General features: G+C 51.8%; 2 protein-coding genes across 2 annotated transcripts; both read left to right on the top strand.

Annotated features, from left to right (window-relative positions):
* Nucleotides 1–733: 733 nt before the first annotated feature.
* Nucleotides 734–1,843, top strand: SSTR2 (somatostatin receptor 2; the record flags this gene model as incomplete). The annotated part of the gene is made up of 1 exon (XM_079798141.1): nucleotides 734–1,843. One exon carries the CDS (start codon nucleotides 734–736, stop codon nucleotides 1,841–1,843), a length of 1,110 nt encoding a protein of 369 aa, XP_079654267.1.
* Nucleotides 1,844–12,009: 10,166 nt separating this feature from the next.
* Nucleotides 12,010–23,808, top strand: COG1 (component of oligomeric golgi complex 1). The gene is made up of 14 exons (XM_079798363.1): nucleotides 12,010–12,361; nucleotides 15,046–15,287; nucleotides 15,431–15,612; nucleotides 15,727–15,897; nucleotides 16,768–16,924; nucleotides 17,459–17,669; nucleotides 17,980–18,771; nucleotides 19,250–19,396; nucleotides 19,852–20,013; nucleotides 20,821–20,948; nucleotides 21,420–21,528; nucleotides 21,873–21,982; nucleotides 22,060–22,138; nucleotides 23,175–23,808. Exons 1-14 carry the CDS (start codon nucleotides 12,047–12,049, stop codon nucleotides 23,307–23,309), a joined length of 2,940 nt encoding a protein of 979 aa, XP_079654489.1. The 5' UTR covers nucleotides 12,010–12,046; the 3' UTR covers nucleotides 23,310–23,808.
* The last annotated feature ends 108 nt before the right edge of the window (nucleotides 23,809–23,916 follow it).

Genomic DNA, 23,916 nt, shown 5'->3' with positions numbered 1-23,916 from the left:
GAGATGATAGAGGGGAGGATGGGGGGGAAGATAACAGTTATGGAGCTCCGATTATAAGCCCAGCACAATGCTAGGCGTTTTCACATACATTTCATCATTTAACCTTCATGGCACCCCCATCTTAACAAATGAGAGTTCGAGCAGTTAAGTACAGGGCAGGGGGTCCCATGGGCTCCGTGGTGGAACCCTGGTTTGTTTCACCTCCAAAGTCTGGGATTTTTCCACACTGGGTTTTCAGAATGGAAAAACTCCAAATAAGTCGGCAGGTCCGGGTAGATTTCCTCGTAGGAAAAGGCCAAGAGTGCCAGTGTCTGACCTCTCTGCCTTCTCCCAATTTGGACCAGTTAACTGTTCTTAGGGATCAAAGGACATTCGTTTGCAGCCACATCCATCCCCCACATGTGCGTCACCAAAGATGACAAGATAAACTAGGATGGCTTAACCCCAACTCTTCGTCACTACTGGAAAAACTCAAACATTCTGCACCCCGATGAGACGGCGCTGGTAGCTCTACGTTGATGTGGAAAGATAATGCGCCTTTCAGCTGAAGAGTGTGTCTGCGAGGGTAAACCAGAACTTGGGAAGCGGGTAAGCGTTTACGTGGCCTCTGACTGATGAGCCAATCTTCCCTTTTCCCCTGCAGATGCCACAGTGGACCCTCTGCCTCCAGGACCCATTAAGGTGAGAGTAAGATCTCTGGCTGGTTGGAACGAGCCTAAGACGGCAGGCAGCCATGGATACAGCCTATGGCCTGCTCAACGGCAGCCAACCATTGCTTTCCTCTCAATTCGACCTCAACGGCTCAGTGGCGGCAGCCAACAGCTCCAACCAGACGGAGCCATACTATGATCTGACCAGCAACGCAGTCCTCACGTTCATCTATTTCGTGGTCTGCATCGTTGGCTTGTGTGGCAACACACTGGTCATTTACGTCATCCTCCGCTATGCCAAGATGAAGACCATCACCAACATTTACATCCTCAACCTGGCCATCGCCGATGAGCTCTTCATGCTGGGCCTGCCCTTCTTGGCCATGCAGGTGGCTCTGGTCCACTGGCCCTTTGGCAAGGCCATCTGCCGGGTGGTCATGACCGTGGATGGCATCAATCAGTTCACCAGCATCTTCTGCTTGACGGTCATGAGCATCGACCGGTACCTGGCGGTCGTCCACCCCATCAAGTCGGCCAAGTGGAGGAGACCCCGGACGGCCAAGATGATCAACGTGGCCGTGTGGGGACTCTCCTTGCTGGTCATCTTGCCCATCATGATCTACGCGGGGCTCCGGAGCAACCAGTGGGGAAAGAGCAGCTGCACCATTAACTGGCCGGGCGAATCTGGGGCGTGGTACACGGGGTTCATTATCTACGCCTTCATCTTGGGGTTCCTGGTGCCCCTCACCATCATCTGTCTTTGCTACCTGTTCATCATCATCAAGGTGAAGTCCTCGGGGATCCGCGTGGGCTCCTCCAAGAGGAAGAAGTCGGAGAAGAAGGTCACCCGGATGGTGTCCATCGTGGTGGCGGTCTTCATTTTCTGCTGGCTCCCTTTCTACATCTTCAATGTCTCCTCCGTCTCCGTGGCCATCGATCCCACGCCGGCCCTCAAAGGCATGTTTGACTTTGTGGTGATCCTCACCTATGCCAACAGCTGTGCCAATCCCATCCTGTACGCCTTCCTGTCTGACAACTTCAAAAAGAGCTTCCAGAACGTTCTCTGCTTGGTCAAGGTGACCGGCACGGACGACGGGGAACGGAGTGACAGTAAGCAGGACAAATCCCGGCTGAATGAGACCACGGAGACCCAGAGAACCCTCCTCAATGGAGACCTCCAGACCAGTATCTGAACCGCCCGAAAAATCAATGTACGGCCGAGCTCTGCCAACGGGCACTGGGCTCCCTCCCCCGACCCACTTCCTTCCTGCCCCCCCATCACTCCTGGCTTCTAGAATAGGGAATTGTTCAGTATGAGTCCACTTCAGAGAACAGTGCTTGAGTCAGCTGGTCTGAATGAATGACTTGTATTCAATTGATTGACTCCCTCTTAAAGGGAACATTTCAATGCCAACAGACAATTCAGAGTCTGGACAAGAGGTAAGCAGGCCTTTGAAATGTGGAAGCTCAACAAAGATAGAAAACTGTCTCTGTGTGTTTGTGTGTTTGAGACCCAAACTGTAATCTTGTGTTCTCACATTGATACCTGTATATTCCCATCTGGTTCCTGTACAGACGTGACCTGTATTTCCTGTGTTCATATACGCGAGTAGCAAATTCACATGTGTACAGTACCGATGGACACATTACAACCTGGAACCCGCAGCCATGGACTATCTATGAAGCCAATAAAGTGCAAGCATCAGGGATCGCGCTGGCTTGGGTGGTATGTTCACATGACCATATGTTTTTATAAAAAGATAAAGGAAGATATTTGTGCATTCTTGTTCTTAAATGGCTCCTTAAGCCTCCAGCCTCACAAAAACGTGCCCTGCCCGAGGGCAATGGCTTCATTCACTTCCTATGTCTTAGATCCAAGTAAGAAGGGAACGGGAGAAGGTATCTGAGGACCCAGAACATAAATTCATGTTTCTTCCTCTTAGATATAATCAAAGAATTATTCATTGACCCAAAAGGACTTCAATGATTATGGTCATCAGTCACTGCATTTATAGGCAAGACCTGCTTTGTTATAAGATTGCATTTTTTTCATGTCAAATCGCTTACATTTTTCCTTTTTTTAAAAATATGCTTTTATTGCTTTTTAGAGAGAGAGAGGGGAAGGAAAGGGATAGAGAGATAGAAACATCCATGAGAGAGGAACATCATCGATCGGCTGACTCCTGCACGCCCCCTTCTGGTGATCGAGCTGCAACCCAGGCATGTGCCCTGACAGGGAATCGAACCCGCGACCTCTTGGTTCCTGGATCAATGCCCAACCGCTGAGTCACATCAGCTGGTGCTTACATTTTTCTTAGGGAGCCAAGGAAAAGGAGGGGTGGGGATCACTAACATGAAAGGCAAAAAATAGACTATAATTCTTATAGGGAAGCGATTTTAGTCTCTCCACCATGGAAACAAATGAATGAGAATGAAACAAGACCCCATCTTTACGGGAAACCGAGAAATTGTGGGTTTTGTTTGTTGCTGTTTTTATGCCAGACGTGGCTTCCTAATACAAGGAAATGGAAGTGCCATGCAGCCTCGCCTCCAAGGAGTTTTTTAGGAACTCGATACGAACTCCATACGAAGCTGGGCACAGGGACTCCCAGGCCGGCGAAAGGCCCGAGGACACTGTTTCCCGGGCAGGAACCCAGGCGCCAGCCAAGGAGCAGGCAGCACCGCAGGTGCCAGGGCTGGAGCGAGGCCCTCCTCCAGGTATGGCCACGCCCCCTCCTCGCCCACCGCCCCACAGTCAGCATCTGGCCTTCACTGCCACAGACTCCGCCGTTCCTCAAAGCACTGTCATAGGCACTTCGCACCATCAGTGGCTTCTTTTATTGGGGGGGGGGGGGGAAGGGAGGGGTTGAAATTGTCATTGGGCTCATGTACCAGTGATGAGAAATGAAACAATGCCACGTCATGGGCTGATCCCAGTTGCCAGGGTGTGAAGAAGTATACAGTCAGGTGTGTGTCACGATGCCATCATCTCCGGGCTTCTGTGAAAACCTCCCTCGTGGTGCCGCACGCCCAGATGGCACCCCAAGTAAAAAGGAGCCTTCCTCCCCTCGCCAGGGCTGCTCGGCTGTGCGGGTGACCGAGGACCCCTCTGTGGCCGCGGCTGCTCACGCGCTGCCTCCGTTCCAGCCTCCACATTACTCACACCACCTCTTTCCCAGAAGTACTCGCTGTGGCCTGGAAAAACATGTTCACTAAGACGTTTGAGAGCGAAATCCATGTCAAAATAAAAAGAGATCATTCTGAGACGAGCCTACGGGGGAAACGTGTTACATAAATTTCGTGCGGTGAAATCCCGCACCGCTGCTGCAGGAAGGCCAGCGACAAGTTCAGCTCGGGGTCCCCGGTCCCGAGCCTGTTCCAGGGCGGGGGCGGGAAGGGCTGCGCTGCTTAGAGATCGCGTTGCCCTGTCCTTCGAGAAAGGCCTGCTGAGTGAGCATCAGGCCCGCCTAGAAGAAATCTGCAATGGCTTCCCGCCCCGGCCGCTCCAGTTAGTCGATGCCTGGGGCCTCCGGTGGCCTAAGCAGCGATGACGGTCCCTGGACAGGGAAAGGGGGCGCACTATGGACCCCCAAGGAAGACTGGGTCAGCCCTGGAACAGAAGGAGACACAGGTGCGCCAGGTCCTGACAAAGAAGAGATTACAACGTGGGCAGTAGGGGAGGCCCGAGGGGAAACTGCCCATCTCAAAAGGGGAAGACCATGCTCAGCTCCACACGACTCCCTGTGACGCCACCAGGTACCGCCGCGGAGCAGCGTGTCACTTGGGGACATGCCCCCTACCTGGCAGGTGGTGGTGTACCTGGGAGGGTTCCTGTCCCCAGGCCAGGGAATATGGTCAGTACTGGATGAGCTGGCATTTTTTCTCATGGGTTTTATTTCCTAATGTGAAACCCAAATGGTTCTCGTAGGACATAACACAGGCTTAGCTGCTTTTTAAACATTAATCAGCATCCCACATTCAGGAGAATGGACCGGATGTCTAAATCTCTCAAGTTATCCTTCATTTTCACGGCAGCTGGTGCCATCGAACACACACACACACACACACACACACACACACACACACACGCGCGCGATGCAAGGCACACGTGTGAGGCAACAGAGCCCATGTTTGATTTCAGAGAAGGGAGAGGGAGATAGAGAGACAGAAACATCAATGATGAGAGAGCATCATTGATTGGCTGCCTCCTGCACGCCCCACACCGGGGATCGAGCCCGCAACCCGGGCATGTGCCCTGACCGGGAATCGAGCCGTGACCTTCTGGTTCATAGGTCGATGCTCAACCACTGAGCCATGCTGGCTGGACTCGATCTATCTTTCAAACAGGTTCTCTCATATTTACAGTTAAAATTTGCAACTTAAAAAAAAAAATGCCTTCTCTTTTTGAGAAGTCCACAATGCCCCACCTTTGAACAATGAAAAGGGACACTTGGTTTTCAAAAAATCTGGGTGGGAACTGATGGTGAAGGACACGGCCAGCAGAGGCCCGGGGTCCTGCGGGGGTGACCCAGAGCCAGGCCTCCTTCTCTCCCTCCACCCGACCCCCCTGCGGGTCACTGCGCAGCTCCGGCTCCGTGAGAGGCTCCGGCTCCGGCTCCCAGCTGGAACAGGCCACTCAGGAAGCCTGGCTCCCAGGGCTGCAGGAGGAAATCAGCCGCCAGCCACACACAGAGGCGCCCCAGCAGCCGCCCAGCTCGCCCTGCTCATGCTGAACAAAGTGGCAGCGGACAAGTCAACTCCCAGAGCCGTTCAGAAGCCTCATCCCCGGGAAAAGTCTGCAGGCGAGTGTCCAGGGGCCTGAGAGCCGGCCCGGCTGGAGAGGTCAGAGTGCGCGTGTGCGCAGGTGACGTTTGGAACCCTGTTTAGAGACAGTTTAATGTGCACAGTGCATTTTTGCTGAAAAACATTTACTCGTGATTTCATAGCCTCCCATCACTCTGGTTGTCAGTCACCGATAAACAACAGCGAGTTTTTACAAACAATACATCAATCATTATCCAAGGAGACGGAAAACTCCCTTCTCTCTCCCGCCCTCCCTCCACGCCCACCTCTGCCCCTGTTGAAGGTGGTGGGGGTCGTGGCATGGGAGCCTTCGGGCGCTCTGCCACCCGCCTCCGAAGGCTTGGTGGCGTCTTCTTTCTCCTCCCGTGCCCCGTGGACACCAGGAAACCTGGGACATCCCGTAAAAGCCGCCAGCAGTCCCAGCTGCAAGAACAGTGTCAATTACGTGACGTGATGGATGGCTTTAATATGTCAGGAATAGGTGTGCACGTAACTTGATGTTCTTGTTATTCTCACGGTTCTTGTTAACACGGCATTCCTGCATGCCCAGCGCTCAGAAAACAGCAGCTAAAACGGCTTTTGCTTTCAAATAAGCGGCAACTGACTTTGAGTCTGTTTGTTTCTCTGTCAGCCAATGTACCCTTGCTGTTCTGATTGATTGTATGTACTTGGAAGCAAAATGCAAACATTTCTTTTCAGCGACTTTTTCCTTTTGCAAGTGTCCTGTTTTATAAACCACCTTCTCATGAAGCCCTACACTCAACGGGAGGGACTCAGCCTAAAGCCTGTTCCTGAGGCCAGCTACGTGAACTCGCCTGTGAAAAGACGCCACGTGTTCGGGAAAAGGGGGGAGTCTGAGGTGACATAACCCACACTTCCCAGGTTTCCTGAAACACTGGCCTGGAAACTTAAGAATTTTACAATTTGTTTTAAAATCTAAGCCCTACGAAATGTCTTCTAGGTGTCTTAGCAATCACTGGTTTGGTAGCAAATAACAACAATAATAATAATAATAATAAGCTTAAAAACTGACAGCCACTGGTGAGTTCCATTATGTCCACAGACTGATTTTTTAAAATTTATCTCTTTATTAAAAACTAGAGGCCCGGTGCACAAATTCCTGCATGGGTGGGGTCTGGCCGGCCGGGGGGAGGGGCTGCAGGAGTTTGGCCAGCTGGCCACGCCCGCGATCAGGGCCAATTGGGGCCTGGCCAGGCGGGAGGGCTGGGGGGGGGGCCTCGGAGGTTAGCCAGCCCTGCCCCTGATGGGGGGACCAATCGGAGGTGGGGCCAGCCAGGGGAGGGGAAGGGGTGGTTGGTCGGCTGGCCCCGCCCCCATCGGGCTGGTTGGCTAGCTGCAGTGTGCGTCATAGCGACCAGTCGTTCCGGTCCTTCTGGTTGCTTGGCTTTTATATATATAGATTTTTTTTTTTTTAGTTCAGAGAAGAAGGGACAGGGAGAGAGAGAGAGAAACATCAATGATGAGAATCATTGATCGGCTGCCTCCTGCATACCCCCTACTGGGGACTGAGCCTGCACATGCCCTGACCTGGAATCAAATCGTGACCTTCTGGTTCACAGGTCAACACTCAACCATGAGCCAAACCAGCTAGGGTCGCAGCCCAATTTTTAATGGCCCTGTCTGATTTCTTCCCAATTTTGTAACCTTGATCAAAGAGCACGGCTAAGTCACTGTAAAGCAGATGATGAAACAGTGCTCTGAAAATGCCACAGAGACCTGCCAGGTCTGGCTGACAGCAAAACCGGTCAGAGAAAAATGTCAAGATTTTTCAAATTAGGTCAAAGAAAACAACTATTTTAAAAAATCATCTTCTCATTTTTCCTTCACTCAAAATCAAAACATAACAGAAATGTCCAACTGCTTACAATGGAATCCTAACCACAAATTCGACTGCTAAAATCCAAAAAGAGAATTAGCACACTGTTTGAGTGCTCAGGGTACCAAGCCCTGTTGGAAGCACCTTCTACATGCTTCCTCTCTCTCATTTCAATTCCCACAGGACCTCTATGAAGTAGGTACCGTTGTGATTCCCATTCTACAGATGAGGAAACTGAGGCTGATGGAGCATACGTGTGTCTCTTGCCGAGAACCCACACCTTTGCTACAGAGCACTTCTTTAAAAAAAAATGTTTATTGATTCTAGAGAAAGAGAAAGGGAGAGGGTTAGAGAGATAGAAACATCGTTGAGAGAGAAACATCATCCATCAGCTGCCTCCTGCACACCCCCCACAGGGGATCGAGCCCACAACCCGGGCATGTGCCCTGACCTGGAACTGAACCGGCAGCCTCTTGGTTCCTGGGTTGATGCTCAAACAGCTGAGCTACACTGGCTGGGTCAGAACCATTGGCTTTCAATCAAATATCTTTTGTATCCTCCTGAGCATCCAGCACAGGACTGGTTAACATGTTAAAGACTCGGTCACACGCCAGTCAAGGACATCAAGTTTGGAGTGTGAGCTTCGCGATCACCTCTGTCAGTCAAGGTGTTGAGAAGGTGTGGAGCCCGGACACCCGGTCCCCTCCATCAGCTGCGATGCCTGCCTGGCTATTTGTTGAAGGCAGAGGCTCGGGGTATCTGCAAACAGGTAAGTCAAATAGCCGCCCTTTCTACCACAAATGTCCCCTCCAGGGGACACAGGCTGACAAACACTGCCATAAAGATAAGATGTCAAGACGACTGCATTAGCCTCTCAGTCCCGTCGGCATCCCGGCCGAGAGCAAACACCGAGAGTCTGAATCCTATGGGGCAGCAACATAGAATTCAACCTCCTGTCCAGCCCCGTCTGTCCACTCCTTTATGGACACAGCCTGCCCTTCACCAGATCGACTCTCCCTTTCTTTTCTTCACTCTCTGTCACTTGCTGTCTGATCCCTCTCCTTTTCTTCTTTTCTTCCTTTCTGCTTTCTCCCTTTCCATTTCTCCAGCTCAGGAGAGTTCCATTTTCTATTTTCATGTTCCTAGGTCATTTTGCCTTTCCACGTGTCAGCAATGCCCCGTCCTCACCCCATCCTCACATGTGAGAACACAGGCCTCCCTCCGGCATCACCGGGGCTCAGGGATAAGATTCGGCAGGTCACGGTCCAGAGGGAACAGGGAGGTGCCACTCACGCAGCCGCCTGATTGGAAACCAGGCATTGCCACGGGCGTGGTGTGACGGGGCACTGTCTTCCTGCGTTCAGTGTCCCAACGGTTAGGCAACTGCTGGCCGAAGACCCTTTGCCTTTCCTGGCTCATCTTTTGAGCCGCGACTCTGTGACGGTGTGACATACACGCATGACACCATCCACTCACTTTGCCAATATTTATGGGATCACTGAGTTTGGGAACCAAGGTCTGTGGGGCCCTCTCCCAGATGCTAGACTGCATATCGCATAAAGGAGAGAGAGCATGCAGTGTCTGCCAAAAAAATTAAAAATATCTGTGAAAAACCCTTCTAATTTCAGGCAGCATGCTGGCGTGGCTTTTCTATTTCTATTAAAACGTAAGCAGAAGCCTAGCCCCTCAATGTTCAGAACGAGAGACGAGTTCCCATGGGATGAGCAAAAGTAAGAATGTCAGAATATGTCCCCACTTTTGAAAGACAGCCCTCCAGCATGCAGACACTCGCCTCCCAGGCATGGCCACCCCATGTGCCCTCTGCCCCCAGGCCCCTGGAGAGCCACCCCAGCTTGAGTCCCCAAACTGCCATACCTTTATCTTTTAACATATATTTTTATTGATTTCAGAGAGGAAGGGAGAGATAGAAACATCCAAGAGAAAAAAAAAAAAGACTTTAGTTCTCATCTCTGCCCGTCTGTCCCTAGCACAGCACCCAGGCTGGCTGCTGAAGCTGAGCTCCTCGCCCAATCCTGCTCTGACTGGGAGAGAAGGCAGAAGGCAGAGGACAGGGCTACTGCTGCTAACTTAGAAAGGAGCCGGGAGAGTATCAAGTCAAAGCCCGTTCCTTCGTTCGAGGCAGCTAGATGCTGGGTTCTGCAGGCAGAAGAGCAACAGTGGCATCTACAGGGCAGCAGATGAACTTGGCCGGGGAAGCAGAGAGGAAGGTTAGGGAAAGCACTGCCTTCAGAACACACCCCCACAGTGGAGAATCAGCTGGCGAGCTTGCCTCTTCTCTATGCACCTGCAATGACAGGTGTGTGCGCCCGTGCAAGCCACCGTAAACAAACCCGTAGGTCCCCACACCCTAACTGATGTGTTGGCATTCCTTGCTCTGGCTGTTAGAAAGACATCAGGCAGCCCGGCCAGTGTGGCTCAGTGGTTGAGCATCGACCCATGAACCAAGAGGTCACTGATTCCATTCCCAGTCTCTCATCAATGTTTCTATCTCTCTATCCCTCTCCCTCCCTCTGTCTCTAAAAAACAAAACAACAACAACAAAAAAAACATTTTTTTTTTAAAAGACATCAGACAAACTCATGGAGCTGGAAACTTGGGGAGTGTGTCAGCAAAGTCTCTAGGGCTGGCAACCAAAACTGATTTTTCAAAGAAATGAAATTTGTCATTAAGTTGTTAGACAGCTCGTAGAATCTCTGGGGAAGGTAGGGAACTGGGCTCAGCGGGCAGAGAGGAACAAAGGGAGCTAAACATTCAGAACCCAGTCAAGGCGTGCCACAGGGCGGTTCCGGTGAGGATATCATTGCGTCACCCACAGCTGCCGCCAGCTCTGGAGGCTGGGCCCTGCGGCTGGATGTCTCAGAGAATGGCTGCTGCCGGTGCCCCTCTGCCAACAATGAGATCTGCATTGTCCCTGCTTCGTGGCACCACTGGCTCTCCATTTAAAGTCCCAGGGGGCTGTGTCTGATTGGCCGGTAACAGAGTAGCTCTAAGGGGAAAAGATCTTGCCATACAGAGGCGACTTCCCCAGACACAGACGTTCAGCAGGGCGGCCAAGCACAGATGAGGGTCCCCTACAGAACGGGATGCAGTGACGGCAAATTGCAGATCCATCACCAGGGAGTGTTTGTTGAGTTTGTGAGAAGCTGTGTGACAAAGTAGGAGAGGAATGAGCCAGGAATTCAAAATTCTAGGTCCAAGGGCTGATTCTGTCACTTATTAGCTACGTAACGTGGGCAGGTATAAATAAGCTTTCCGGGTTTTTGTCCTGCAGAGAATAATTATTCCTACCTACCTTGAAGACCAGATCATTCTGTTGAACAGGCTTTGAAAATTATACTATTACTGAGTAAATCCATTTGCCTCTGAGGGTCCCGGGTTATCCATTTGTAAAATGAGAATATTCCCTACATTGTAGGGCTACTGTGAGCTAAAGTAGGATATTATAAAAGAATGGCTTGTTTACAGATTGAAACTATTTTATGTTTGGGGTTTGCATCAAAATAATGGAGGTGATGGGTGAGAGAGGAAGTGGGCAGCAATATAGATAAGACTGACCTTGAGTTATTACACCTAGCTGGTGGGCAGATTATGCCATTCTCTCTACATTAGTATAGAAATCTCCGATAAATGTTTTGTGTGTGTGTGTGTGTGTGTGTTTAATGAAGTGTCTTGGAAATACCTAGAAGAAACAGGCCACACTCTCCAAATTTTATTTTTGTGTCGGTGTCAGGTGACACCTCCGCCATCACCGCCCTCCTGGGCATTTTTTTCTCAGGATTGTGGTCTTCCCTCTCTCCCATTCCCTCCTCCCCGGACAGGTGGATCCAAGGGAAGCCTGTATCAGGGAAACATCTCCAGTGGCAAAACACTAGTTTGGAAACGAAAACGAAAACCCCAAAGAACTAACCAACGTATTCATCAACAATAGAAAAACAACAAAACGAGTGCGCACACACCCCCTTGAGGAGGGCAGCCCGTCCCCGCGCTCCGTCCCGGCAGAGAGCACCCGTGAAGTTCCTCTTTCCAAAGAACAAAGCGGACTCACACGTCTCTTTTCCCAGCGTGGCATTGCCTCTTTCTCTATGCACCTGTAATGACAGGTGTGTGCACCCGTGCAAGCCACTGTAAACAAACTCACACCTCTCCTTTCCCAGCATGGCATTGGGCTCAGGACCACGGAAAGGCATCGCGAAGACACCACCGCAGGCTGCAGCAGGGAGCACCGTATTCGGGCTGCACGCCAGCCGCAGTCCAGGACCAGCGGTCGGCTCTGGGCGTCCCCCCGGCTCCGGAGGGCCCAGGACACCGGGAGCCTGTGGGGTTCCGAGGGAAAGGGACCGATCGAGAGTGCCAGCGCCTGGCCGCAGGGGAAAGACCACTGTCCGGGGTCCTGACAGGCCCGGGAAGGGACGGGAGCACCCTGAGACTTCACCACCGGACGGCGGGTGTTCGATTACGATCTTTAACTCCGACGAGGAAAGGCTCCGCCTGCGCTGGGAAGGGCTTCCGATCGCCGTGAGGCTGGGCCCGCACACAGCCCGTCAGCCTCGGCGATCTGACCTAACCACGTGGTCTCCCTTTTTAAAAACGCCGCGCGGGGCCAACGCCGGTCAGCGCCCGCCGGAAACAGGCCTTGCTGCCAGCGGGGCGGAAGTATTTCCGCCCCCAACCAAGATGGCGCCCGCGGCGGGGCCGCCGGGCGGAAGTGACCTGAGGGGCGGCTGACGGGTCCATCATGGCGGCCGCGGCCACCTCCGCCGCGTTCAAGCGGCTGGATCTGCGTGACCCCGCGGCGCTTTTCGAGACCCACGGAGCGGAGGAGATCCGAGGGCTGGAGCGCCAGGTTCGGGCCGAGATCGAGCACAAGAAAGAGGAGCTGCGGCAGATGGTGGGCGAGCGGTACCGCGACCTGATCGAGGCGGCCGACACCATCGGCCAGATGCGCCGCTGCGCCGAGGGGCTGGTGGACGCCGTGAAGGCCACCGACCAGTACTGCGCGCGTCTCCGCCAGGCGGGCTCGGCCGCGCCCCGGCCGCCGCGGGACCCGCAGGTCAGTCCCGGGCCCCGCAGCCCCCGCGCGCAGCCTCCCGCGGACCCGCCGGCGCGCAGCCTCACCTGCTTTCGGGGGGAGCGTGCGCCACTTCGGGGCTCCTCCGCTCGGGGACGCGGGCGGCAGGCCTCCCGCTGGCTGCTGACCCACCCGCCAGGCCATCTGGCTCCTTCTGCGGGAGCCTCCCGACTTCCGGCCGGGAAGCCCTCGTCTCCTCGTGGGTTCCACGGGCTCCCACGTCCGACGTTAGCGGGAAACGCCAGGGGTCTCCCTGGCCTGACAGCTCGGCTTTCTCCCTGTGTGACATTTCCCGACGTTCTTAGCACAGATTTCTCCACGTTGACATCGTCCCCCCAGTCGTTCATTCCTCCTACCAGCCTTCCCCACCCAGTTCCCCAGAATCACGTCCGCAGTCCCAAGGAGCCAGGTCACCCGTGGCTGGAGGGTCGTGCATCAGACGTGAGGTGGAAGGACGCGGCCCTGAGCACACCCTCAGGTTGGAGCAGCGTTTTGTGTTCTGTGCTTGGAGGACAGTGTTGACTTAGGGACAGTGACAGCTTGAAAAGAAAAGGGCGCGAGGGCGAGAAAGGTCAACAAGGATTTGTTCTTAACCTGGGAGAAGAACCTTACAGCGCCGTGCAAGGAGAAACTGCAAAAGTACCACTTAGCTCCATTTTGGAAGTTTTTAATACCATCCCGGTCTTAGAGGAAGTAGGTCAGTAGGCTGGGCTCCCACAATAGCAGGTTGGGGCGGCCGGTGTAGCTCAGTGGTTGAGCCTCGACCCGTGAACCAGGGGGTCACCCTTCGATTCTGTTTGATTCTGGGTCAGGGCACATGCCTGGGTTGCAGGCTCAACCCAAAGTAGAGGCTTGCAGGAGGCTGCTGATGAATGATTCTTTCTCATCATTGATATTTCTATCCCTCCCTCCCTTCCTCTCTCTGAAATCAATAATTTTAAAAAATGTTAAGAAAATAGGTTGGAAATAGCTGATTTTTGAAATGAGTGACCTCATTCCTCTGTAAGCTGTACACAGAGTACATGTCCCTCCCTACGTGGCCAGCCTCTGTTACAACTGAGCCATGCTTCAAGGTTTATTAGTAAATTAACTTGTACTCTTGCTTGCTTTTAGAAATGTATTTATTTTTATAGTTGCTATATCTGACTTAAACCCACCAAACATTGCCTTTCTTTAGGGCACAAAGAAATGGAAGTCCCCCAGTTCCTGCTCTGCCAGAGCTTACAATCTATCCCAGCTATTAAATCCATGAAAAATTGATAAGAAAAAATGTAAATAATGCACAGTAGCAGTAGAAAACATTTTAGCATTATGGTGATCAGTTCCCAAAATAATTGTGCACATTTACCATAAGAATTCCGAAGGAAGTCGTTTCAGACTCGGTCCTTCCTTCTCAGCAGAGAGAGGCCTTAAGGACAGATGAGGCTTGGAATGTGGGTCTGAAATATGTAAAGACAAAACTGGTAATGAATTTAATTAAAGCAGGGTTCCTCACCCTCGTGCTGTTGACATTTGGGGCCGGGTCATGCTTTGTGGGAGTGGCTGTCCTGTGGAAGTGTAGAAGCATTCCTGGCCTCCATCTGTGAGATGCCAGCAGCACCCTCCCTCTCCCCACTGTGATCATCACAGATGTCTCCAGATACTGCCAGGCGTTCCCTGGGAGATGAAATCGCCCCTCTGCCCCACACATGCAAACCAGCGGATTCAAGGGCCCCTGGAAGAAAGTAGTGGAGGATGGGAACCCTTGACTACCAGGCTGATAGAAGCAGTGAGGAGCCTTTAAAACGAAGCAAAGATAATATCTAAGTAGCTGCTGAAGAAGGCAAACTTGACAGTAAAGGAAAAGGATCGATTGGAGGAGGAGTGAATGAACACAGCACAGGCTAAATGTTTTTGGATGAATCTGAGTGCGAGGTGTTATGATGATGACCTGCATTAGAGTCGTGGAAGTGTAACAGAAACTTAGATGGCAAAGAGATCAAGAGAGCCCATCAGAAGGACATGACTTTGGGGAATTTAGCAGTAGAGTGTGATGTGTGCTAAGATAGGGAGGAGATGGCCAAGATTTTTGTGAGGGAGGTGAATTTAGTTTGAAGTAGACTGATAATGGAAGGGTAGTCACACCTAGCAGGCAGCAGCACAAAAGGCTGGACTGGGATTCAGAGGAGTGACGAGGACTAAAGATAAAGATGTAGTAGTGGTCTGCTTAGAGGTGATGCTTGAGGGAAGAGAATCCTGAAGTGAAAGGACAGACTGACAGGGGTGGATGAGGACTGAGACAAGTGAAGGTTCGGTGGAGGGCTGGTGAATAGAACAGCCAGCAAGGAAGTCCATGATGCACTTGAAGAAGCAGGAGAATGTGTATAAGGCTGAACATCTATCCGTGCCATTGAGGCATCACAGGAGCCGTGGTAACCAGACTGTGCGATGACCAGGGTAAGCGTGCCTCTCCCTGGGCCTGAGCAAAGCTGCAGCCACAGGTAGGAGAAACTGGTGGGATTGCGCAGCACGCCCCTCCAGGAACTCCATCGCACTGCGCTTCGGTGCCTTGCTGAAGGGCACTGCACAGGCTCCTTGAAAGCTGTGAACCCTCAAGTGCCCCCACACTTCAGCCTGCCGAACACGCCCTGCGTGTTTCCTCCTCTGACCCCGTGCCTTCCCTGCAGCCACAGCCATCCCGGGAGAAGTTCTACAGCATGGCTGCCCAGATCAAGCTCCTCCTAGAAATTCCTGAGAAGATCTGGAGCTCAATGGAAGCCTCTCAGCACCTCCACGCCACACAGCTGTACCTGCTCTGCTGCCACCTGCACAGCCTGCTCCAGCTGGATTCTTCCGGCTCCCGCTACAGCCCCGTCCTCTCCCGCTTCCCCATACTCATCCGGCAGGTGGCAGCAGCCAGCCACTTCCGGTAGGTGGACCCAGCGTGATGCTCTCTGGTGAGGGCTGCGCTTCACCACGACAGCTTTGTGGAAGATGTCTTCTTTCCTGGGGCCCCAAGGCTCTTGTCTCAAAATGTGCAAAACCCCCTGGTGACCCTTGTCATCTTTCTAGGACAACCATTCTGCATGAAAGCAAGATGCTGCTCAAGTGCCAGGCTGTGTCGGACCAAGCAGTAGCGGAGGCCCTGTGCTCTATAATGCTCTTAGAAGAGAGTTCTCCTCGCCAAGCCCTGGCAGACTTCCTGTTGGCCAGAAAGGCAGCTATTCAGAAACTTCTCAACCAGCCGCACCATGGTGGGTACCACGGGAATGGGGAAGGATGCGCTGAGGGAGACCGAAGCATGCAGAGCATTTTCTGTTACTAACGTTACTAGAGGGGAGTGTTTAAAGGGATGGTTTCTTCCGTAGGTGCTGGTATCAAGGCTCAGATTTGCTCGTTAGTGGAGTTGCTGGCCACCACTTTGAACCAAGCGCATGCTCTCTTCTACACTTTACCAGAAGGGCTGCTGCCAGACCCATCCCTGCCATGCGGCTTGCTCTTCTCAACTCTGGAGACCATCACAGGCCAGCATCCTACCGGTAAGCTCGTAGCCAACCTTTCTTATCTTCTGGTTCATTCAAATGATGGTTATGGAGCATCTACCATCTGCCAGCTACTATGCTAGGCTCTGGGATACAGCAGTGAACTGGACAAATACGGAACCCACCTTTGTAGAGGTAACAGTCTAGTGGCAGAGGCAGATTTTGAAGTCAAATACACACATACCTGTTTAATATCAATATTGGTCTTTGCTCTGAAGGTGGAGTAGAAGTTGGCTTGGGAGCATTGACATGAGGGACCTCACCAATGTTACCTGGAGAAGTGATATTTAAACTGAAACCTAAAAGTTGAGTAAGACTTAGTCCGGTGAAGAAGGCAGGGAAAAGAGTGCCAGGCAAAGGGAAGAGGATGTGCAAAGGCCCTGAGGCACAGTGAGGGGCCTCCCGGAGTCACACAGCGTGGCCTATGCCCTGCTGGAGGGAGCGGTCACCTCTGAAGAGCTATAACTCACTGATCAGGATGAGTGGCCATCAGTTCTTCCCTCAGATCTTTAAGGGAGGTTGGAGGATGGTGAGAAACAGGAAGCATCACCTTTTTGACAACTTGAGTTCTACTTTGCAAATGTCGTGGACTGCACAGCACCCAGGACTTCTTTCTCTCTTCCCCATCCCATTCCTCGCTTTCCTTGCCTTCTCAGCCAATAGGATGACCGGAGTTGGAGGGAAGCTGCCAGCTCCCTGATGACGGAGCCCTGGACATGTTCTGTGCTTCCCTTTCCCCCCTTTTTCAGGGCTCCAGTCTGCCCTGCCCAGAGGAAGACTAGATGGTCTGTGGAAATTCCTAGGTCCATTGTTTAACATGTTGTTCAGAGGAGGGCCCGGCTCCTTCTCACTTGGCCTTCTCTTTAGAAAAGGGCGTCGGTGTTCTCCAAGAAGAGATGAAGCTCTGCAGCTGGTTCAAGCACCTGCCGGCATCCGTTGTCGAGTTCCGGCCGGCTCTGCGGACCCTCGCACGTCCCATCAGCCAGGAGTACCTAACGGACACGCTGCAGAAGTGGATCCACATGTGAGTAGGCAGAGCTTTCCCGGGGCCGGCAGGCACCACCCTGGCAGCCTCGTGTGTGGCCAAAGGGCCAGTGATGATGAGGGACAAGCCTGACCTCCTGGATGACGCTCTGCACACCGCTCACTAGGTCAGGTCGGCTCCTCACTCGGCCACCTGTCGCCAGCTTCATGGCGGGATAGCCCCTACTGTGGGGAACCAAGAAGGAATCTGTCCTTCAAAATACTACGTAGAGGATTTTAAATTCTCTTTATGTATGAGTTCTGTCACCCTAAACTTTTCTTTAGTTCTTGAAGACACTCTGTAGGGCTCTCGACTTCCTTCCGGATGCCTCAGAGAAGCAAGGGTAGGCCGGTGAAAGGGCCACAGGGTCTCCCCCATTCAGCCAGAAACGCTGTGCTTATGCGTATTTGTAATTGCTCTGAGATAAGTATGTTTATGTATTAGGAGGTTTTCAGATGGAGGCCTGCTCTTTCTCTTAATAAAGGTGTGGAATCACGAATCCAATGAGGCCTAAGGAAAATGGCTGTGTTGCAGGTGCAAGGAAGACATTAAGAACGGGATCACCAACCTGCTCATGTTCGTGAAGAGCATGAAAGGCCTGGCGGGGATCCGGGACGCCATGTGGGAACTCCTTACCCATGAGTCCACCAGTCGCAGCTGGGACGTGGTGTGCCGGCGGCTTCTGGAGAAGCCCCTCTTGTTGTGGGAGGACCTGATGCAGCAGCTGTTCCTTGGCCGATTACAGGTACCGCGGGCAGTCGGTTTTACGGCCAGTCCTGGTGTGATCTGTGACTGTCTGGAGTGTGTTCTTTCCCTGCTGACTTACTTCAGGGAGTCCTAGCATGCCTTCCGGGGGGCTCTTCTGGATCTGCACAGAGACCCCGACTCCGGCGCTGGAAGAGCCCAGGCCTCTGTCAGGTGGTCGGGAACGTGTCTGTGTCCATCAGTGATGACTGTCCTCTGCCAGCGTCATGGCATCTGAGCCTGGAGGACTGCCACTTGGTCCTCTTGTGTTGAGATTTCTGAAAGGAATTGCTCTTCTCGTTCTGTTTCAGACGCTGACAAAAGAGGGCTTTGACTCCATCTCCACGAGCTCCAGGCAGCTCCTCACCTCCGCCTTGCAGGAGCTCGAGGGCAGCACCAGCAAGTCTGCTTCCAACAAGCACATCCACTTTGAGCACAACATGTCTCTCTTCCTCTGGTCTGAGAGTCCCGGTGACCTGCCTTCCGATGCCGCCTGGGTCAGCGTGGCGAGCCGGGGCCCGTTTGGCGGCAGTGGGCTCTCCATGAAAGCTCAAGCTGTCAGCCCTTGTGTACAGAACTTCTGCGCTGCCCTAGACGCTAAACTGAAGGTGAAACTGGATGACCTCCTGGCTTACCTTCCCTCTGACGACTCATCACTGTCCAAGGAGGTCACCCCCGTGCAAGCCAAGAACTGTGCCTTTGACAGGTACGCGGATGCTGGGACTGTGCAGGAGATGCTGCGGACTCACTCGGTGGCCTGCATCAGGCACATCACGGACTGCATCCGGGCAGAGCTGCAGAGCATCGAGGAAGCTGTGCAAGGCCAGCAGGGTGCCCTGGGCCGTGACAAGCTGCATGCGGTCCTCTTCATGGCCAGGCTCTGCCAGTCCCTGGGAGAACTGTGTCCTCACTTGAAGCAGTGCATCCTGGGAAAATCTGGGAGCTCTGAGAAACCAGCAAGGGATTCCAGGGCCCTGAAAAAACAAGGGAAGGGGAAAACGGAGAAAGTCCTACCTACGCAGGCCCAGTGGCAGGAAGTTAAGGAGCTCCTCCTGCAGCAGAGTGTGATGGGCTACCGGGTCTGGAGCTCGGCGGTTGTGCAAGTGAGTACAGGTAGCATGGCCGCGTTCTTTTCTCGCTCCCCACTCCTCGTCTCCCCGTCACTACAGTCCAGTCTTGCCGACCTTGATCTTTTAACAGAAAGGAAATAACAATTCTTACTCCACACAGAGCAAATGTCAAACCTCTTCCATTCATTTTTAGTCTGGACTTAGACAGAAACCCTGGTGATTTTTCCCTTCCATCTAATGAGAAAGACCATCTCTCTGGAGAAGGATCTGTATTTCCTGCTCTTCACCCTAAATATCACATTCCCTATAGTCTCTGCTGTTGTCTTAAGAGCTGACATTTGCAGAGTAATTAGCAACAACATCCCCATTGCCGATACCAGTAATTAGCCAAGAGGAGAGTGACGTTTGCCACTTGCCACCCCACGTGACCTAAGCAGCAGAAACTCTAGAGTCTGAAACAAACTCTGCAGGATCTGAGTGGCCTCTCTGGGCATCTGCCTTTTATTACCAGGTTTTAGCTCATGGATTTGCCCAGTCATTACTTCTAGATGATGCTGGTTCAGTCCTGGCCACGGCCACCAGCTGGGATGAACTAGAAATTCAGGAGGAAGCGGAGTCTGGCAGCAGCATCACATCCAAGATCCGACTCCCCACCCAGGTAAGCCAGGGCCCTGTCAGAGCCGGGCTGACCTGCTCTGGGGAAAGGAAAGAGCTTAGAAAGTCACTAATTGTCAGCTGCGGAGGGTGAGCTGCAAGTATAGTTACCACTTTCTGCAGGGGGTGCGGGAGGCAAAGTGGCCCTGGGGCCAAGTAAAGAGACTGCTCAGAGTCAGTTATGATTCTTCCCTTTCGTAGCACAGGCTCTGCTAATTAGAGAACCACTTACCCTTTAGTGAAAACAGCAACGTACAACAGTGCCACCAGCCAGGTCGACCCAGGCCACCAAGGGAATGACAGCAAATGTCACTCGGATCTGTTAGCTGGTCTGTAAGAGGAGCTGATTGGAGAGGTCAAGGTCTTGGTGTGAAGCCAGGATAGATGGACCCATATTTACTGCATCTCATTTACATAATTGGTGCAAGTTGGCGACTCGGTGCTCCTTTGTTCTTTCAGCCGTCCTGGTATGTGCAGTCCTTCCTGTTCAGCTTGTGCCAGGAAATTAACCGGGTTGGAGGCCATGCCTTGCCCAAGGTGACGCTGCAGGAGATGCTGAAAAACTGTGTGGCTCAAGTAGTAGCTGCCTATGAGAAACTCTCAGAAGGAAAAGAGATGAAGGTAGGTGTTTGAAGTTTTCTCCACTAAACACTGAAATAAACCTTAGCTTTTTCTGGGGTCTGGGCAGCGCACAGCAAGGACTCTGGGTGTTGAGGGTCACTGAGCTCAGGCTATCGAGTTGGTAGTGGCCTACAACTCTGCGAGTGTAATTACACCGCTCTCAGGGGTCAGGCAGGTCTTCATAAAAAGGCAGTCAGTACAGTGGGAGGAGGAAGGCCTCAGAGTAACAAAGACCCCTCCTGACCAGGCACAGTCACACACCGGGGTTTGGGGCGAATCATTTACATCTCAGTTTCCTCGGGATCAAATGTGGTCTCTTAAACTAAACGGCTCTGGGGCTGGGAGGGAGTTGGAAGGATTACAATGCACAGCGTGGGGAGGTATTTAAGAGTCTCTGCCTCCCAGCTTCCTCTCCCCTCTCACCCATGGTCTGGGAAGCATTCTGCCCTCGTGGCATATTCCCATTTCATTAGTAACACTTTTAAGACAGGCCCACCTCCCAATTTGGGAAGAATTCAGGTAAGCCTTCTCTTCTGAGCTTGCTCACAAGGCCTCTCCTTCATGCAAGGGGCGTTTTCCCTTTAAAATGACCATCTCCAGCACCCGAGACCTTTTTTAAGGGCTGGGTCCTCCCTGCGGTTGGGTTTTAAGACCAAGTTTCTAAGCTGTTTGTTGTGAGATTCAAGTGGTCTGAATGTGAAAAGCATCTGCTTCTGAAATAAGCTGGGACTCAGCCAACCCGTGACGCTGTTTCTTCCGTGCATGGAAGTCATCTCCCTTAATGGGCGGCGGGGCATTCGTTTGCAGAGAGAAGGTGCATTCCCAATGACCCAGAACCGGGCACTGCAGCTGCTTTACGACCTGCGCTACCTCAGCACTGTGCTCACAGCCAAGGGTGAAGAGGTGAAAAGTGGCCGCAGCAAGCAGGACTCCAGGTAGCCTCACCCCAGCTCTCCCAATACAGCCTCTGCCAAATGCAAGCAGCCCCTTTTCCCTTTCCCGGGGAGCCACCAGTAGCCGCGCTGCACAGTAGCTGTGCTTGTTTTAGACAGGAAGCTCTCCTGTTGCCAGCAAGATAAACACTGACCACCTGCTGGATAGATTCCATGGCCAGGCGGACTAAGTGGGCTCTCATTCCTCTTCTCGCGAGTCAGCCTACCAACTGCTGGGTATAATTGGAGCCTCCAGTGCCCTCCCTAAACACAGCATGGGAAAAAATGGACTTGACTTAGACATCACATCAGCTCAAAACTCTTGAGGATTATTAAGCACAACAGTTAGTAACAAGTGGTACTGAGCCAGCAATTAAGAATAAATCCAGCTCCAGGATTTCCATAGCATTCAAGTACCAGAAAATGGGTTTTTGTCCTAAAACTGTGGACTCATCATCCTAATCCTTTTTTCAGAATTGAGAAAGTGGCTGACTACTTGGAAGCACTCATTGATCCTTTTGACCTGGATGTGTTCACACCACACCTCAACAGCAACCTCACGCGCCTGGTGCAGCGAACTTCTGTAAGCCAGTCCCTGTGACAGATAAACCCGCTCCAGGAGGCAGGCTGGGAGGGGCAGGGCACGAGCTGAGGTTAGTTATAAAGACTGAGAGAGGATAAGTAAGATCTCACTGCTGAGATCTGACCCCTCTCATGGTAGGTAAGGGTTATTCAGGTTTATCAAGGCCTCAGAAAGGAATAAAGGAGGCATGTGACCGAGATTCTGACAGGTGGTAATTTTTAAGCATTAACACACTGAAAAGAATGTTCCCCAAAATGATGGTGATCACAAAGTATTCACTTACACAGCGGTTTTAACTGGCCAATAAACCCACCATGCTTTTGTACCCCCTTCTTGTCTGTCAGGTTCTGTTTGGACTGGTTACTGGTACAGAGAATCAGTTCACCCCCAGGAGCAGTACATTCAACTCGCAAGAACCCCATAACATACTGCCGCTGGCATCGAGTCAGATCAGGTAACGATTCCACCAGGCTTCTGCTGGCCCCCAGCTTCCTGTTCATGCCACTGAAATGCCTTCGTCTTGTCTTGGAGGTTTGGACTTCTTCCACTGAGCATGACAAGCACTCGAAAGGCCAAATCAACCAGCAGAAGCATCGAATCCAAATCCCAGGTTAGTGCAGAAATCAAGTTCATCCCTATGGATCCTGTCCCATCTCCCACCAAACCACCCAATCGGCTCCCCTTAAAGAATCAATAAAGAACTGAATGACAAAATGCACTAATGCTGCTTTTAATGGCGGCGCAATATAGAAGTACAGGTTTTACTAGCTTGAGCGGATAGGTTTAAAAGGTGCTCATTTACACTATCAAGTAGCCTCATATAGAAACAGGCCTCAGGCTGCCGAGGCTGGAGAAGAGCTGCAGGACAGGAAGGAGGTTGTTCTTGGGTTTTGTAGGATGAGAGTGAACTGCTTACCCGGCACTATCGTTATACTTGTTTGGGGAAAAAATGGTTGTTTTGGTGATGGTTTCATCTTCCATTTCTTTTACTTGGGTGGTAAATAAAAGGAAATTTGCTTTCTTGAGTTTTACATTTTCTTGTTAATACACATTTTGTTTCAGTAGGTTGCCATCCATTAGCCTGCAGGAGGAGTCCTGGGTATTTCTGCATTGTGTTGTATACATGTGTGTTTGAGAGCTCAAATGCTGGCTTCTTATAGCATTTACTTGTTTACTTTATTGCTAGACAAAACATGAGCAATGAATCCTTTCCATATTCCCTGCCACAAACCCATTAAGATCCAAAATCTTTGTCAAACATCTGGTTTTAAAACTTGGGAGATGGTAGTAAAAAAAATTCTTGCACAAAACATCCACTCCATAAGCATTGGCCTGTGCAGTAACTTCCCTCCATAATTCTAAATTTCTACTTCAAGTAACCGACCTTTAAATTCTGTCCATAGTAGAGGAACCACCGCGGAAAGGAGGTGTATATTTACCCTTTCCTACAGTGGTTCCCTTTGCAGTTTAGTCGTCCCCACGTCCTCTTCAATCCCCTGAACTAGAGCTGCCGTGCTTCTCAGGTCTGTGTGTGCTGTGTGCACTCCGAGTGGGGTGGGGCGGGGCGGGGTGGGGCAGGGCGGAGGGTGAGCAGGCAGGAGGATCTGGGTGGACTCTAAGGCACTTTCCTCTCCATGCCATGGCAGGTTGTCCCCCCGGCACTCTCCCGAGCAGATGACCCGACGCATCCCGGCTCCTTATTCAGACAGTTTGTCAGTGAGGACGAAGACTCTACACCTTCATTATTCAAACTTGGTTGGCTCTCTAGTATGACTAAATAACACGGGACATGGCCATCACTCTCTAAATAAATACTACTGCATCATTTCTACTAACGGTGCCTCTGCTCATCCGTTTCTAAGCCACGCTAGTCTGTCCAGTCTCAGTGGTGGAATGTGGCCCCTAGTTACTGGGGGGGGGGGGGGGGTCCACTTCAATTCTAAAGGGAATCCTTGGCCAACAGTCACAGCACTGTGACTTCAGACATCAGTTCAGATAACTTACACTCTGTCAACTTTCAACAACGCTGCAATTCTCGACACTACAGGGTAGAATTATCAATGAGATCACATAAGCTGCCGAGAGAACAAGTTTGTAAGACAAAAAATCATTACATATTTCTTGACTGTCGGAACTGCAATGTTTTCTACCAAATCGGAGATGTAGGCTCTGAGCAATGAGGTGACAGTTATCTGCGTAGACAAGAACCTCAAAGACATTCTCTCTGGAAATACAAATACACAACAGGGAGGAGACAGTTACGGGGGAGGGTGGTTCGCATACACAGCCTCCCTTGGATCTGACTCTCTTTACAAAGGAGAGCACTTCCCACAGCACAGCTACATGCTAAGAGGTAGTATGGCAATTTCAGTGCAAGACTGAATCAAG

The sequence above is a fragment of the Cnephaeus nilssonii genome, assembly GCF_951640355.1.
Source record: "Cnephaeus nilssonii genome assembly, chromosome: 19".
NCBI lineage: Eukaryota > Metazoa > Chordata > Mammalia > Chiroptera > Vespertilionidae > Cnephaeus > Cnephaeus nilssonii.
This window is presented reverse-complemented; position numbering and strand designations above follow the sequence as displayed.

Coding starts and splice junctions, on each gene's coding strand:
- COG1 (XM_079798363.1), top strand. CDS start 12,047: ATGGCGGCCGCGGCCACCTCCGCCGCGTTCAAGCGGCTGGATCTGCGT. Junction 12,362..15,045: donor GGCCGCCGCGGGACCCGCAG/GTCAGTCCCGGG, acceptor CCTTCCCTGCAG/CCACAGCCATCCCGGGAGAA. Junction 15,288..15,430: donor GCAGCAGCCAGCCACTTCCG/GTAGGTGGACCC, acceptor TCATCTTTCTAG/GACAACCATTCTGCATGAAA.